We start from the raw sequence: 17,133 nt of genomic DNA on the forward strand, positions 1-17,133 counted from the left end.
TTGCATTGGCCTCATATGAAAGCCAATCAGAACTGAATTTAGAAGGACGTCTGTTATTATCAGGTGTGGTGTTGCATACATGCCCAAGAATCTGTTGATCTCACAGTCAAATGCTGAAAACATGGCACATCCATCGGAAGTCCTATTAAAGACATCCCTAACATTTCACGATAGAAGTCTCTTTTTTATTGCTGCGCACCAGGAAAGTCTCTCGCTGTTTTCGGCATATACTTCACACTTCTAGAATTTTATTGCTTGTGCAAAGGTTCTTAAAGTAATAACTTGTGTTGCCAGATTGTGGAAATCAGACATGACTAGAACTTGAATGATTTGGTCAATCATAGCTGATGGTGTTAGCTTGGCTTGACTGTTGGATTTCCACATGTTCAGAGCTTGGAGAACTTTATCCGGCAACTGAAGAGACCTACATAGGAGAAAAAGAAGGCATCTTCATTGAAGATTATTTAGGTTAGAATGCGGCAATATCATTGGTTAACACATTTTAAAAAAATGCAAAGTAATCGGAATCACGGGGCCAACTTTTGCAATAGGCCAAGCATCTGCAGATGCTCCACAATGTGTGTGATGTGCAGCACCTGTCGTGGTGAAGCTGCTGATTTGAGCACCTGTGTGGCAAGGGAATGCCCTGTAGTTCTGCAAGGATTAAGTGATATGATATGATATGGCATTTGTAACGCGCCTATACACAAGTGTTTCAAGGGGCCTATCCATAGTAAGGAGATCCCTGATCTTCAGGGGGGCCAGATGATGTGGCAGAAACTATGGTAACAGTGATGAGTGGAAAGCACCAGTTGCCCCTGTACCTCCCCCACACCACACTTAAAGCGTACTGCACTTGATTAGCCTTGGCACCAGCCACCTTTCTGAGGGACTCAGGACTTTTCTCTCCTGTCCCTGCTGTAGTTATTCTGTTGCACCTCATGAGTTCACCCCTTTGGCCAGCACCTCCCAGTCTTGCTATTGCCATAGTCACTGGATTGCTTTCTCTTTGCCTATTTTTCTGGTTGTCTTATTTTTTTGTTAAAGATTAAATTGATCAGTTAATACATTTACAGATTGTTTTAATAGGGAAATATTCTTACTTATGTCTCCAAAAGCATTTTAACTAAATGTGCATTCTCGTTTTTATTTTCACGAATGTGATATGGACCTGGAACCTCCACCCAGTTTACCATTATTTGTGTATTATTCCTGACTGTCTTATTCTCCATTAATGTTATTCTTACAGGTGCTTGAATAATTTGTCATTTATGCCTTTTTCTGAAAAACTGTTAATAACCAACAAGAACTCAAAAAGTGTTTTGATGAACAGTTTACAAGAATATATATTTCCCCACCCACCACTCCGCACAGATAAATGTCATCTTTATATATTTATAACATGTTATAACCTAGCAATGCACGACGTAAGCTACATTTGTCAGTGAGGAATCATTCTAGATCAAAGAGGTTCAGTGCCCTTAACCGAACGGGAGAGTCCATTATAATAATTTGTCATAGGCCATAGAAACAGTTCCCAAGACTTCACACGGCTCCTCCCAGTATCCTGAACTTTTGCTGTAAGCCTCAACATTGCAACGATGCACAATATCTTATTAAACAAAGGGGGTGTGGAGGGGGGGTAGCCACTATGATGTGAGGAAGCAAGTGCCCAGAGCTCCTATGTTCCCACTTGATCCTATTAATCACTGATCCTAGGGACCTGAACACTCTGGCTTTAAGTGGAAATTGCTGGCTGACATTGGAGCGAACCTAAGGAGGGGTTTCCTTCCTGCCTGAACGCACGGATGTAGGAGCTAGAGTGCCTTAAAATGGTGGCCGCTGTGTGGGTGCTCTGCTCCGTTGCCTGATATAGCTGCCATCCTTCGTCATTGAGATTCCCTTATGGCTGCAACGGGGATCGCTCTTGGGACAAGGGACGAGCAGTGGCTGGAGCTTAGACCTGTCTGCCTGAGTGTTCCTGGTTGGTAGGATGGATTGGTGGTGTGGAGCGCTGGGACTGACACAACCCTCAGCCCTCACCATTCAGAGCAGAGGTGGCCGGTAGAAGAAGCAAGTGCTTCCCTTGGTGCATGCTGGACAGGCCTACCGTTGCAGGCAGCCTGTGTTGAGGAGGTACAGGGGTCAGCTGCGTGGGTGGAGCAGACAGTGGCCCCCCTGGAGCTAAGCCATTTAACTTAAAGGAAGGAATTCAGGCTAAGCAGGGTGGGGGATCTCCTCAGGTCTTCCCTTGCTTAAGTTGATACTGATTGTGGGTGCCTGCTGTTGGTAATGGTCCAGATCATTACGACCTGGCCTTAATGTTTAATTGGCACTGGCTATTGCAGGATCTACTTAAGCAGTGAGTGGCGTGTTGGTCCATCACCACCATCTGCAGTGAGGGAAGTGGCTGTGCTGTGGCAAGGAGAGTGCTTTGCATTCCACCGGATGGGAGGTGGAAGGTACATTGGTGGTACAGTGGTACATTGTATTGCGAGTTGAGCCATTTAACGTCTGGATTCCTAGGCTCGAAAAACTGTGATAGCCTACTTGTTATTTGCATCTCATGGGAACTGTGTTGTACCACGTCTTTTCCACGATAAGAAAATGACTGTGGGGAAGCACTTCATGGGGGTAGGGAGAGTGTAACAGACCAGCCGTTTAGAATTAACAGGGGGTGAACTATTGTGTGCTGTAAGCTCAGTCTCAGTTAAAGGCAGTTCACTACCTGTTAATTCTAAATGTCTGGTCTGTTACACTCCCTCCACGCCCATGAAGTGCTTCCCCCCAGTCATTTTCCTATAGTGGGAAAGGTGTGTGTTAGGCAGAAACCTGTGCAGTTCCCTCTGGGACCACTGCAAAAGATTTAGGACTAGAGGTGTAGTAAACCCACTTGGTAGCAGTCTGTACCACACAGATTCACTTGGTAGCTGTGGCTGAGCAGTCAGACTTCCCTCAAGAAGAGTTAGGCAGTATTCACAATAGGTCAAAAGAACACAGTAGAACAAGGAAACACTGACCAGGGCTTGGTGTAAAAGAGATATAATTATTTATTTAAAACCACATCTAGAAAAACACACAGGCACTAATAGTAAGCAATTCAAAAACACGGTCACTAAAAGATATACACTCACTTAGAAGAATATTAGACAAGTCTTAAGTAAAGCCCCACTTATTTTCAGACAGCGGTGAGCGCTTAACGGAGATGGCACTCTAATAATTCGTTTAAAAAGGGAGAGAAAAGCAGAGAATAATATGAAACAGATCCCAACACTTCCGTAAGATCAAAGCAAGAGAGGAAGGCAAATGAAACCGTGAAGTTAGAGTTCTGTAGGCGGGATCCACTTTAAGAGGAACAGAACGAAATGTGTCCAAGGTCACACGGTTGAAGTGCACAAGAGTCTTGCAAAGGTTCAAAAAGAGTTGGACCACAAGAAAGGGACCAGTTAGAGGGTCAAGGTGGCCAGCCCAGTCCAGAAGGTTAAGGGGTTATTATTACCTTGTAGCAATCTTTAGAAAGGGAGGCCTGGTGGACACGGTACCTTAAAGTGGTGAGAATACTCCAGCGGGGGCAGTTGTTCCTGGCAGTGGATGCAAGTCGGTGTTTCGTCCGGGGGAAGAGAGGATCTCGTCGGGGAGGATGACAGGAGTCCGTTGCACTGCCAGGGAAGAAACCAGCCGCGGAGTTCTCAGGTAAAAGGAGCGATCCTTTTATTCGCGGTCCAGTTGTAAGTGGCTATCCGGTTGCCGGGGTGCTTGGCAAGGGCAATTCGACCACAAGACGGTCTGGGGTGCGAAGAGAAGAAGGTAAACTGGTTGTGCCCACCAGTCAGGGGAAGAAGCCTCTCCAGCCGGGAGATCTTCTCTGTCGTCGGGAAGTGGTGAGTCTGTTCCGCAGGGCTCCGCCGGTGGTGTCGTTGTGGTAGGTCGGCTCAGCTTCTCCCTCGTCGGATTCTCAGGTCCTGTGGCGACTTCTGAAGTTCCAGTCCCCAAAGCCCTGCTTTTATGCAGCACACCCCCATTCACTCAGCCTAGCTGTCAATCAAACATGCTAAGTGGTGAGCCGGCTGGCTCACCACTTGGGCCAATCACACAAGAGTGCGACTTGAGTTACCAAGGTAACTCAGTCCAGGGTGCCTAAACCACCTCCCACACCCCCTGTGGTACCCAGACAGAGTGGCACCACTTTTGGAGGCTTCTGTGGAGAAGCCTGCCAAAAAGTGGAACAAAGGGCTCGACTTGGGTTGGAGTCACAGAAGAGAACACAAACGCCATTTTAGAATCGAGTCCTGGCAAAAAATACCAACCGGCGAATTAATATTAAATAAATAAACCGGCCGTATGTTCGAGGCTATGAGAATTAAATAATTAAAAGTTGGTAGCCTCGAACAATGGGAAAATCCCATAGGGATATATTCGCGGTCGAATATAAAAAGTAGTTTCCACTGCCACCAGCCAAAACTCGATCAGGGGGGACGGAGACGTGCCCCCTCGACTAACAGACCCCGGGGCAATCAAATTGCCCTAACCAGTATGTCCACAATATGATGGTTTGTACCGGTTTCTGTTAATAATTTGGGACTAGTAAAGCCAATGGTGACTTTACATGCCCTGGGAGACAGTAGTCAGTCCCAGGGTATGGAGTCTATGGTGGGGTGTCACTATGACACCCCTGTGTTACTGCACGGAGGGTGCTGTGTAACACACATATTAAAAACACATGAGACCCTATGGAGTAAAGGACCCCATAGCCCATAAAACACATTAACAGTCAAAGGAACACCACAAATCATGTCCAAGAGTGGGAGGAAAAGAGTCTCACTCTTGGCATGAGAAAAAAGCAAACTCCAGAAATCCAGCAAAGCTGCCGGGGGACTCACTAGGTTAGGAAATTCAGCCTAAACAGAGAATTCTCCCTAACAGTGTGGTACAACACAGTTCCCCTTAGAATTGGGTTTAAGGCTTTCCCTATCTCCACCCCCATGGGCTCCCACCTCCCTAAGCTAGGCTTCCCTAGCCCCAGGTTTGCACTAGAGGTAGGCAACGCTTACGATCTAGTTCTCGGGTAGGCCTCTACCACGCTCCCTCTAGGAAGTTTCTGGCACTAACTTGACCTGACACTTCCTCAGGTTTCCTAATAGGAATTGAAGGTTCAAAGTGCCATTATCAGACACATTGGTCCAGTCTCTCCCTCAGCTGCTCTCACTTTCTCCTTTCCCTAGATATTACTATTCTCTCTGTTCTACTCTTTCCCTCACGTCCTGTCTCGTTATTTCCAGTCTTCTCACAGTCCAGTCTTCTCCAGTCTTCTCAGGTTACATGTCTTTATACCGAATAAATGTATATCGAGTGCCCATATATCTAAACCTTTACTTTGAAAACTTTTATATTGAATGCATTTTTTTGGGGGGGAGGGGTCCCCCACCCAAACCCCCATTTCCCACCCCTAAAAACCCATCCCGACCATTTCCCAAAATTATTTAACCCTTTATCCCACCCTAAATACATTCGATATAACGGTTTTCAAGGTAAAAGTTTAGATATAAATGTCATACAATATAAAATATTCGGTATAAAGACTGTATACCGTCTTCTCACACTCTTTCTATCCTCTCTTTTCTCCCTCCTTCTCTCCTCAGGGCCATGGTACCCTGCTAACCCTCGCAGGGATATGGTGCCCTGGTCAACCTCCTGCGTAATAATGCCCGGCTCACCTCTGTGCCCTAACCTTAACACACTCACTCAGCCTATCTCTTGCAACAACTACCACCTCCCCTCCTGCTTCACTTTGCCCTCACCACTACTCCTACTACTGCCTTACACTCTCTCTCTAAACCCTCAGACTGAACACTCTCTATTACGATCACTCCCTCTCGAATTCCCCCTACACTTTCTCTGCCTTCACTCTCATTTCACACCCACCTTTTACACCTGCACTCATCATACTACATTACATACAACCAATACCAATCTCTCTCAGTCCACCTCCACAACTCCTGACCTCACCCCTGCAACTCTCACTCTGCGTCTCATTATGTTCTTTTATATGCTGTGGTACTGCTGGTTCAGACCACCCCTCTTTCATTGGTTGCAGCGCTTACCTGACTTCAATGACCAATTTGAGTCTGCCTTTTCTCCAGTGGCTGAGTTACACAGCTGAGAGGCTTCACAAAACCCTTCCATCACACCCCTTTTCACACTCTGTTAGCAGGGTAGCAGCCATGTGTTCAGGCTACTTGTTTTCCAGGTGGATTTCCACATATGAGTTTTGTTTCCAATATCTCCTGCTCACCTGCAGTCCCTTTTCATTCTCATTTTTTTTGTTGCCCAAGCATTTCCGAGGGGTCTGTCTGGGAACGATAGGTTGAGTGTTAAGTGTTTCATTTCTTTTGGGTAGGAGCAATCACAGTCCATTCCTTTTCTGCTGTCTCTTTCCAAGGTTCCAGGCCAGTATTTTTAGGGGCACCCAAGGGCGTACTCTGGGAGATACAGTTCTGATTGAGACAAAAGGGAATTCTGCCCAGAAAGAGTACTGGCAGGTACCATGTGATAGAGGATGGATCCCACATGACAACTCATGGCATTTAAGGGGGTTTCGGGGACTGGGGCCCCCAAAACTCCCTCACCACACTCCTGTAACATGTCTGGCTGAGGCCGACAGCATACTAGGCCCTCTGCCCCAGGTTGGATGGGCCACTGTCCTCCCCAGACAGGGCTATGACCCTGACCCTATCAGATACCTCCATCCCTTCTCCAAATCTCCCCTCCCTTCTCCGCCAGATATCCCTCTTTCCCCAGATGTTATTTGGGACTTTGTTTCCTCTACCATTTTTCTGCTCGCGGCTACCCTGTGGAACTTGCCACAGAGGTACTTTGGGGCACCGATATGAAATAAGCCCCCTGACCTCACAGGAGTAACATCCTGTTGCTTGCTTCACCCAAGAGGTATGATTGGTGCCCTATGGCTTCATTTCTGGCAGCACAAGGATTCCAGCCACCCCTTAAATCCAGGGAATCTACTGCCCAATACAAGATCCTCTAGAAGATTTGGGTTTATGAGGACCTTGGTATTCCAGGTTGTCTTTGCCACTTGGATTTGGACCGTGATTGTGCTGCACATCACCCAGTCCCCATGGATACAACAGGTGGCCCTGTGGTTCTCTGCCTGTGTGCTTTGCAGGCATAACAAATCCCGGCACATGGTGTTTTGGGTGTTGCCAGAGTCTAACACAGCCCAGAATGTCTACCCATAGATCTGGACTGGCATTCAGAAGGCCTCCTCCAGCAGGTCACAGTGGGTGAACAGATGTTGATGGTACGGACATCCCTTGGTAGTTCTTCTCTTGCCACTCCCCCCGGCCCCCCTACCCTTGGTGTTATTTTACTTCAGGGGCAAGGTTCGGCTCCTGGTACCTGGAGAGCAGGCATTGATCTTCAATGGGTCTCCTCTTCCCACAGACCAGACACAGCATTTCCTCTGCCTTGCCTTCACTTTTCTCTGGTGGTCCAAGTCCTCAACTTCGTGCTATTGCTGTAAGAGAATTGCCCTAAATTGCTCTAGTTCCTCCATTGAGGGTCCTTCCTCCTGCTCGAAGAGCTCCTTGTGCTCTAAACTGGGGGATCTGATCCACTATCTTGTTTGGTTACTGCAGCGAGTACAAGTACCAAGAACAAGAAACATGTCGAGTCCGCCATTGTTGCAGCCTGGGAAGTCTAAGCACCTGATTGGCTAGACATTACGAAAGAGATTCACCACATACCGAGAAGTGCCCGGAAGTGCCTGTTCGTCTGTTGGCCTGGGGCCAGGGGCGTGGGCGCACGGAACCCTTCTCACGTAATAGGAGTTTTAAACTGAGAGATTGGGGAAGCAACCGGCATAACCTTAGAGGCATGTTAAGAGGTAAATCATTGAACCACTGTTTTGTATCTTGTGTATAGTTGAGGGGTTTCATATAACGACGCAAAGAAAGTCGGCGGTCTGAAAGACCCGCACCCATTCTGCAGACTTTGTAAGCTACAGTGGTTAATATTGCTGGGTACTTTGAAATTTAGCCATCCCGTATGAACTGTGAACAATAAGGTGAGCGCTTTATATGCGCTACACACTATTCCTGCTTAAATGAAGAACTGATTGTATTTTGTGTGTGGTTGAGGGGTTTCCCATAACGCTGCAAAGAAAGTTGGCGGCTTGTAAGAATGTTCGCCTATTCTGTAAGATTTTGTAAGATATAGGGGTTTCTACTTCTGGGCACTCTGCAACCAAGTCACCTTGTATTGCCTATGCGCATAATGGGCAGCGCCTCACCTTTGTTATATACTACATCTTCATAAGTGAAAGTAATTTGGTAACCCAAACAAAGGGAGAAATGCGTAGGGGGGAGGAGTCCTCAGAGTACAGAAAGGTGCATTTAGTGAATGTCGGGTAGGCGACTTGAGTGGGAGAAAAGGAAAATAACGGAAAAGAAAAATTGTAAAAAGCAAAGTGGTGTACAAGGGTGAGGGTAACCCCGTATTTGGAGCATGGTGCAAACCCTGAGTGGCAAGATACCAACGTTGTGCGAGCCACAAAAAAGACCGAGAGGCAAAACACAAGAGGCAAATCTGAGAGGCAAAACACAATAATTGCAAGTGGGACCTTTGTATTCACACACACAATTAATCCCCGAGTGACAAGCCCCTTCCCCATTAAAATGATTGATGAAGATACCAGGGGTGTGTTGGGGGAAGTGGAATTGAATTCCCGCCATTACCAAATGTTCTAAGCGAACGGATAAAGGGGCAAATAGAGTCATTTAAGAAGATAGATTTCATAGAAGAGACCGCACAGAAACACTTTTTAAGCATGCAAGAAATACCTGTAAGGCCTTTGGCCCTAAACATGGACGATACCATGCCTTCTACACCTCAGCTGGATACGTCCCTTCTGGCCCCTGTAGTGTCTGCCGAGCTGGACAGAAGGGTCAGGCACTCAACGGGGCCCTCTACCCCAGCAAGGGCTGGGGGGGGGGGTCTCGAAAATGTGCACCTACATAAATCTATTATTGGAAGAATGGAGGAGCATGAGACACCTCTAAAACCTCGGCCCCAAGAGAATATTATGGGGCAAACGATGGGCATGTTCGAAGGTGGGGAAATGGGAGATGATAAGTTAACCTCACTCAAATGCTCTATTCCGACCTATCCTATTCCCCCTCGGAGTCGCGAGTTCGAGGAATTGATGTGTAATCTGCCCATTAAGGAACTCGACGTGGATGAAATCATGTCTGAACCTGAGTCCTTCCCGGTCCTAACCAGGGTTCTCAACCTCCTGGATAAGGGGCACGAAAGGACCCACGGGGAGATACAGGAATTAAGATTCATGATGGTAGAATGTACAGAAAAACTAAGCAGGCTGGAAGGGTTTGTACATGCTTTAAATATGTGCAAAAAAGAAACCCCCATAAACACACCAAAGGAAATTAAGATGACGCTTAACAAAGGTTCCCAAACAAAAAATGAAGATAGAGAGTATAAGGCTTTGGCAGTAGACAGAAGTAATAACTCTGTGCCCCTAAGAGAACAACCCTACGGGATGAATCTACCCTGTGTGAATGAAAGTAAGGAAAAAATAACTTGGGAAGATGCGATTGAACTAAAAAGAATGATACTAATAAATCAAGAAAAGATAAACAATTGTGGAAAATCAAAGCGAAAGGATGCTGGGAAAAATAAAAAATAATACATTAAACATTTCAGATCAGATAGCAGGGAACAAACCGGACACCCCATCGGCACTGTTGAAGGTGATGGAGGATGAGGCTGCCCAAATGCAAGCACAGAAGCAGATATCTGGGGGAGACTCAAATCAGGAAGAAGAGACCCCGTTTGGGTATGTTATCACACGCAGAGAAAAGAAAATGCGAGCAAGGGCCCTCAAAAGAAGAGAAAAGAGTGAGAAGGGGGGAAATATAATGGTGACTAAAAAACCGAAAAACCAACCCTCTCCCAAGATGAAAAACAGTAACAAAAACATTAAAGACATATGTAGCTTATCAGAAGAGGGAGGACTACTAGACTTCACCCATCTGAACGGAGAAAACAAATTAGCTTTGGAGGTGAAGGAAGGGCTGGACAGACAGGAACAAATCAGGAAGGGAGTCATAGACTGCACAGTAGGAAGTCCATTGGAGATAAATGGTAAGGAATATGGAGAAGCCAAGAATACCCTATCAGAAGCCATGAACCATAAAGGGAAAAGCAGTAAAGCTAACCCAAAAAATAAAAAAACTGAAGTAAACAAAAGAAAAGGCCAAAAGAAGCAGAATGGAAGCAAATTAGAAGGACCCAAGAAGGAAAGGAGCATCCAGAAATTTTTTGCCATAAAAAATAAGTAAAAGATAATAGCAGACAGAGTGCCCGAAATGGTAGATAGTGCAGAAGATAATAAAATAGTCCCTAAGGCAGCAGACAGCCTTAATGCCCCTATCAGCTCTATACAGCATGAGGGGATGGAACCTGTGGGAGGGAAATATATGGAGGACCCTAATAGCAGTGAGTTGCCAGTGATTACAAGCGAAGACATCAAAAAACTGGTACAAGAAGCGCTTCTCAAAATCCTTCAACACCCCTCTAAATTTGGACCGTCTTTACCATCTGCATTACCATTATTTGACTGCAAAGGGTATGAGGGTGAACAGCAGAGGATCCCTATGCACGAGATAGTGGGAGAAAATAAAAAACTGAATGAACAAGTACCAAAGACTCAAATGAAGGAAGCTGGTCCAGATATACGGGCGACCATACGGAAACAAGGGCCCATTTTGGCAAATACACAGGATAGTGTGACGGACAGGAGAGAGGAATGTAAGGATGGGGGACCAACTGCAAATAAAATCTGAAATGAGGCAAAGGGATTCGAAGAGCGGATCCGGGAGATAGCCGAAATGTGGAACATAAAGCAGGGCCTTGAACAGGGTAGAGAATATAAACGAGATAAGGATGGTAAGAGTGACAGTGAGAGAGGTGAGAACAGGGAGAGGGAGATAGGTAGACACTCTAGGGCAGAGGGGCAAGATCCAACGCTATATAGCGCTTGGCCAGAAGACCAAAGAAAATGGAGGGAGACGAAATTTGTGGACGATCCTAGCGTCATATTGAATTTCATGCTTACAATAGGAGGATCCCCGTCTTTAAATTGAGGGCGGATTCTCTCTCTGGTTAATGAGATACCTCGGCTTTCCCTAATCTCATCCAGTGACATTAAGCTCATTGATTATATACACCAAACAAGATATGACTGTGTACGGATTGTGTGCCATTCAAGAGCAACATATGAACTTGGTCTTACTGAAGGAGTGGCACTGCAAAGATTTGGGTATGATATAGTAAATTTCAGCCAGGGTTCAGGGAAACAACAGGGAGGGGAAATGGGCGGGTATCCCAGTGAGATGCAGGAGAGAAATAATCGAGAAGGAGTAAGAGATACGAACACAGAGATACATGCAAACGAGGTGGCTGAGCTCAGATGGTTGGCATCGACCTTGAGAGAATCAATCTCCAAGATCCAATGCCTGAAAGACGCCACTTAGAGCACTGAGAAGCTCACTTTCTTATCATGGAACTTCAGGGGATCTCGAGCGCTATTATATTCTCATGACACGTGCTCGGCACTCTCTGTTTATTTGTTCCTATGTATACAAGAAAGGTTGGCCCGAGACCCCAATAACACTGGATGGTTTCACTGTCTTTCAGGAACCAGCCCAAAAAAACTCAGGGGAGACCGTCGGGGGGACTTTTAATCGCAATTAAGAACAATATAGACTTTAAAACCCTAAAGAATTTCTACATAAATAAAGGGTGTATAGCTGTCCTATTGAAAATAGGGCGTAGGAAACGACCCATGTAACTTTTAATTATAAACATATACTGGCAACCTGAATGCGACCTAAAGGTAAACATCGAGGCAATAGATCTTGTAATGCGGGAGTGCCAGGACATGAATAAGGAACTATATATCATTATGTGTGGGGATTTCAACTCTGAAATATGTTTGGAAGAAGGTACAAATGAATGTAGGTTTGGACGGCTGATTAATGAAAGGGTTGACACACGGAAACGTGAACAGGGGGACATATGGGCCCATTTTTTGGGAGGATGGTGGCTGCAAGGCGTAAATGATTTAATGGAAGACTCAATGGACAAATCAACATGGTCAAATGGAAAGTGGTTATCCACTATAAACTACATTTTTGTCTGTACCAACACTTTTAACCTCGTCCAGGATTTTGGTTTGACCGGTACAAAGGAGAGCGACCACAAAATGTAAAAGATGACACTGTTGGTAGATATGGATACGGACAAGGCACAAAATTATAATATAAGAGTAGCAGTGAATGCCCAATTGAATAGAATTTCATGGCATAAAACGAATATTGAGAAAGTCAATATACTCTTCCAGGCACATTTTCAAAATAACGTGTATGCCCAAAAAAAAAGATGTATTCCCACGACTCCTTTGTGAAGTACATCGAATCTGTAATCAGAGGGAAAGCGGGAATAAAGAAAAATTTTAAAAATAAAGAACGGCACAAGCACGTATATTTTGAAGAAATTAAAATACTTAAGCAGGTTAGAAATCGTGAAATTCGCTGTTTTCGCAGGCACCATGAATGCTCTTATACAGAGGCGGAATCACAGGAATTTCATGCAATAAAAAATAAATGGAAAAATAAATTAAGGTGTCTGCGTGCAAAGCTTTACCAGGGAGACACAGAGGATATGTTAAGATCATTGTGTGATGTAACACTCGTAGATTTTGGGCTCTGGTCAACAATGGAGGGCTAGAGCAAACTAAAGCCCAAACAACATGTATCAACTCAGAGAAATGGGAAGGACACTTTAGTAGCCTGTATAGCCCCCCAAGTGTGGCATGGATTCCACCGCCATTGAAAATGCCACATGGAATATCCCTTTCTGCCTAAAGGAAATTGAAGATATTATTGTGAAAAGCTCTCCATCCAGGGCTCCCGGGCTGAATATGCTCTGTACCAGGGTTTTGAAGGGGTATGCTAATTTATGGGCCAAAATGTTATCTCTTCTTTTCAAAGAAATCCTTAAGGTACAACTCTTTCCAAATAGTTGGAGAATGTCATATATAGTCCCAATTTATAAGAAAGGGGACAGGGCTCTACCTACTAGTTATAGACCATTATTGGACGTTAATTTGGTAATATTCACAAGCCTTGTTTTAGAGCACATTTGGAGTTGGATGGATAAATGTAATATTCTGTCACCTTTCTAGTTTGGATTTAGAAAGACGGTGGGTACAGATGCAGGAGGCTTACTAATTAACATCATGCAAAAAGCGGTGTGGACCCCTGGAAATCTTTCCATCTACTTAGCGTCAATTGATTTAACATCAGCTTTTGATCTAGTGGGTAGATCAATCCTGCAGACCAAATTAGCTAACTTAGGGATGCCAGCTCCTCTGTTGTCAATTGTATAAAACATGCACGAAGACTCTAGATTAAAGGTGCGACTTAGTGTGGAGGGAAACCTATTACAAGAAATCAGGGTTAAAAATGGCCTCCGGCAAGGGTGCATTTATGCACCGACAATATTTAATGTATATTTTTCTGACATGGGAGGGAGCTTCAAAAAGTTGGTCATAAATTCACCTAAAGTTGAGGGTACTAAGATCCAATGGACTGCCTACGCAGATGATGTGACCCTATACGATCATACTCTCATACTCCCATAGGTCTCCAACGTCTTTTAACAGTTTTTAGAGAATATATCATCACAAATGCATTAAAAATTAATTATTCAAAAACAGTGATTGTATGTCTGTCCCACAAGAAAAACCATAAAAACAAATGCTTTGTTCCTAAATCACGAGAAATTACCAACAAGGACGACAATAAGATATCTAGGTTACCCCATCTTTGGAAATAAGAATAAGGCAAATTTTCGGGCCTTACTGGAAGCGAAAATCCGTCCCATGATAGCTCAATTATGTAAAATGGACGTAAAATATGGCACATTTTCGTTAATACCATGTATCCGCCTGTATAAAAACAGAATAGTGCCTCAACTATTCTATGGACTAGAACTAGCGCCTCTATGGTGTAGGAGCGAGGTTGCAGATACAAATCCAAAATTGTAAAATCAGTGGTGAGATGTTTGCTGAAATGTGTGCCATTGGTGGAAATAAGATACGAGCTTGGTCTGCATTTGATTAGAAGCATCATAGAATGGCGCAGAATGGCCTTAGACAGGAAATTGATAACCAGTAAGGAAACAACTTTATACGACATTTTGGGTAGGGGCAGCACGAGTGGTGCTCCTACATCTAAGTATCTCAGGGACATGATGGAGGAAGCAAACACAGTCCTAGATAAATTGGGGGTCCCTAGAGACATGCCTTTTATGAATCCAATGAAAGTAAAAAAAATTATTGCTTCACTCCGACTGGAATTTAACTGTCCAAGAGGTTAAGATGACCCAGTTATACAATCATATTGTTTCTGAATGCAAAAAGATGGGGGAGTTGGCACCATATCTAATCAAATTTCCTGATAGAGTCTGGAGGCAGGAATACATGAGATTCCGCTTCAGCGTGCTGAGAACGTGAGAAATATTAGGCATCAGAAGCGGGCAGAGCAAGGGATTCTCCTTTTGCAGATTCTGTAAGAACCGGGAGACCATGGAGCACATATTGACCAAGTACAATGGACTAAGGAAAGAACTTATTAGTCACTTTAGTAAACATGTACCAAACACTGGGTGTGTGGATTTGGATCTTCTGTGGCTTGATATGTTGCACGGTAAACAAGTCAAATTACAGATCGCTGTAGTTAGGTTTTTGAAGAACTATTGCTGTCTCTAAAAAATGGGATACATGGACCGTCAATGGGGTACAACGAGGAACTGGGAGCATTTAGATGCTTTGTGAGGGAAGAAATAGAACGTGGGCAAATGACATTTTAATCCTTTCTTTTAAAATGTATACTGTTGTAAGAAATGAAATTGTATGTAGAAAATGTGAATTTTGTATTGAGAAACTATGTCTTATGTATATTTTATATTAATTCCGATGTTTTAATTTAAATAATTTTTTTTGTAAAAGTTACTATGTAACTATAAACAAATAAAAAAATATATATCTGTGTGTCCCATGGAGTTATCTCTCTGCAAGGGAATTTGGACCATTCTGCTATCAGCTAATTGCAAACTGTCAGTCTCTTGTTATAGGTCTTTCCTGTAGGTGCTTCTTCGGGTGAGTCTTCCTGGCTCATCTATGACCCTATCCGGTTGACCATCAGTACCTCGGCCCCAGGAATCAGCTGTTGTATCCCATGATCTTTCCTCTCTTCTTGGTCTTGGCCCGGGTGTTCTCTTTCCTGGGGTGGCAAGATTCTCCATCCCAAACCAGGCTCTACTGATGCATCGAGTGGGATGAAGGACAAGCCCTCCTCACCACATTCCCTACCTAATTCTGAAATTCTATCCATAAATGTATGGTTCACTGGGCTGATATTGATCTCCAGTTTCATTCATGCAACTGCAACAACCCGCAGACACTGCCACTTCGTCAATCCCCTCTGGTAGTATGCACTGCGCCAAGGCCTCAGAGGAATCTTCTATGTCCTCATGGCAGGAAGATGTTGCACCCTCAGAGCCGGGACTGAATTCCTCATGGGCACCATTCTATCTCCCAAGGGCCTTCCCATCTGATGTGTGGTTGTTTTACCACTGATGAAATGTCTGCGACGGAAATGACTGCATGAGAAATGTACGTTGCCCAAAATTGTACATCTGTATCCACGGTAAAACAACCCCAAATCTATCCAAACACTAACCTCAACACATCCCCACCCACACCCCCGCCCACACCCTTAACACACCCCGAACCCTCTACTTACCTTTAATTGCGACACGCTGTGTCCCTGCAACGCTGGTTCCCTTTCACTTTATTGATCAGCAACCAGCACCGCAGGGTGCTTTTTTTTTTCTTTGAACGGGTCAGCTGCAGGGGTTGCCCCCGCAACCCCTGTTCACTATACTGTATAGTATAGTGAACTGGGAGCTGGGTGTTGCGGGGGACACTCACACAGCCCCTGCAGCCTTTTTTTCTTTTTAACGAAATGACCTACACCACCAAATAGATACTACAATATGTCCTACAAACATTTACTAGTATCGATTTTAGAACTTTTGGTGGTGTAGGTCATTTGGATTTGGTCATTTTGACCGAATCCCATTTGATTTGGGGTTGTTTTACCGCAGATGAAATGTCCGTGATGGAAATGACTGTATGAGAAATGTACGTAACACAACATTGTTCGTACATTGCCATCCACGGTAAAACAACCCCAAATCTATCCAAACACTAACCCCAGGCCACACCCCGACCCACATCCCCGCCCACACCCCGAACACCCCCCCATGCCCCTGACTTACCTTTCATTAAGACACGCTGTGTCCCTGCGACGCTGGTCCCCTTTCACTTTCATCATCGGGAACCGGCGCCACAGAGTCCTTTTCTTTTTTTTTTTTTTCGGGTCAGCTGCAGGGGTGTCCCCCGCAACCCCCGCTCACTATAGTGATCGGGGTGTTGCGGGGGACACCCCGCAGCCTTTGTTTTTGTCAGCTGCGGGTGTCCCTCCCGCAACCACCGCTCACTATACTGTATAGTATAGTGAGCAGGATGTTGCAGGGAAGACCCATGCAGCCTTTTCTTTTTTTTTGATCAGGTCAGCTGCGGGGGTGTCCCCCGTAACCCCGCTCACTATATTGTATAGTATAGTGAGCGGGGTGTTGCGGGGGACACTCCTGCAGCCTTTTTTTTCTTCTTTTTTTAACCAAATGACCTACAATACCAAATAGATACTACAAAATGTCCTACAAACATTTAGTAAGTATAACATTCAGTAGTATCGATTTTAGAACTTTTGGTGGTGTAGGTCATTTGGATTTGGTCATTTTGACCGACTCCTTTTATTAAACTGCCATCTTGAAACTGCTGCCTCCTTATGTGCTTTGCCTCGCTCAGAGTGTGCTTTCGTACTCTGCCTTTTATCCGTGTGAGGAGGTGTGATGGAAGTCAGGTGTGTGAAATGATCAGTAATTGTCAGACCCTGCCTGACCATTGTA

At 44.8% G+C, this 17,133-nt stretch overlaps 1 protein-coding gene across 1 annotated transcript in view; it reads right to left on the reverse strand.

The window, feature by feature from the left end:
* Window positions 1-217: 217 nt before the first annotated feature.
* Window positions 218-17,133, reverse strand: part of LRRD1 (leucine rich repeats and death domain containing 1) — a 502,180-nt gene continuing 485,264 nt past the window's right edge. Inside the window, exon 6 of the mRNA XM_069648429.1 lies at window positions 218-424. Coding sequence (XP_069504530.1) covers window positions 241-424 — 184 coding nt within the window. The 3' untranslated portion in view covers window positions 218-240. The remainder of the gene's footprint in view (window positions 425-17,133) is intronic.

The sequence above is a fragment of the Ambystoma mexicanum genome, chromosome 2q (genome assembly GCF_040938575.1).
Source record: "Ambystoma mexicanum isolate Mex_15411 chromosome 2q, UKY_AmexF1_1, whole genome shotgun sequence".
NCBI classification, from domain to species: Eukaryota; Metazoa; Chordata; class Amphibia; order Caudata; family Ambystomatidae; genus Ambystoma; species Ambystoma mexicanum.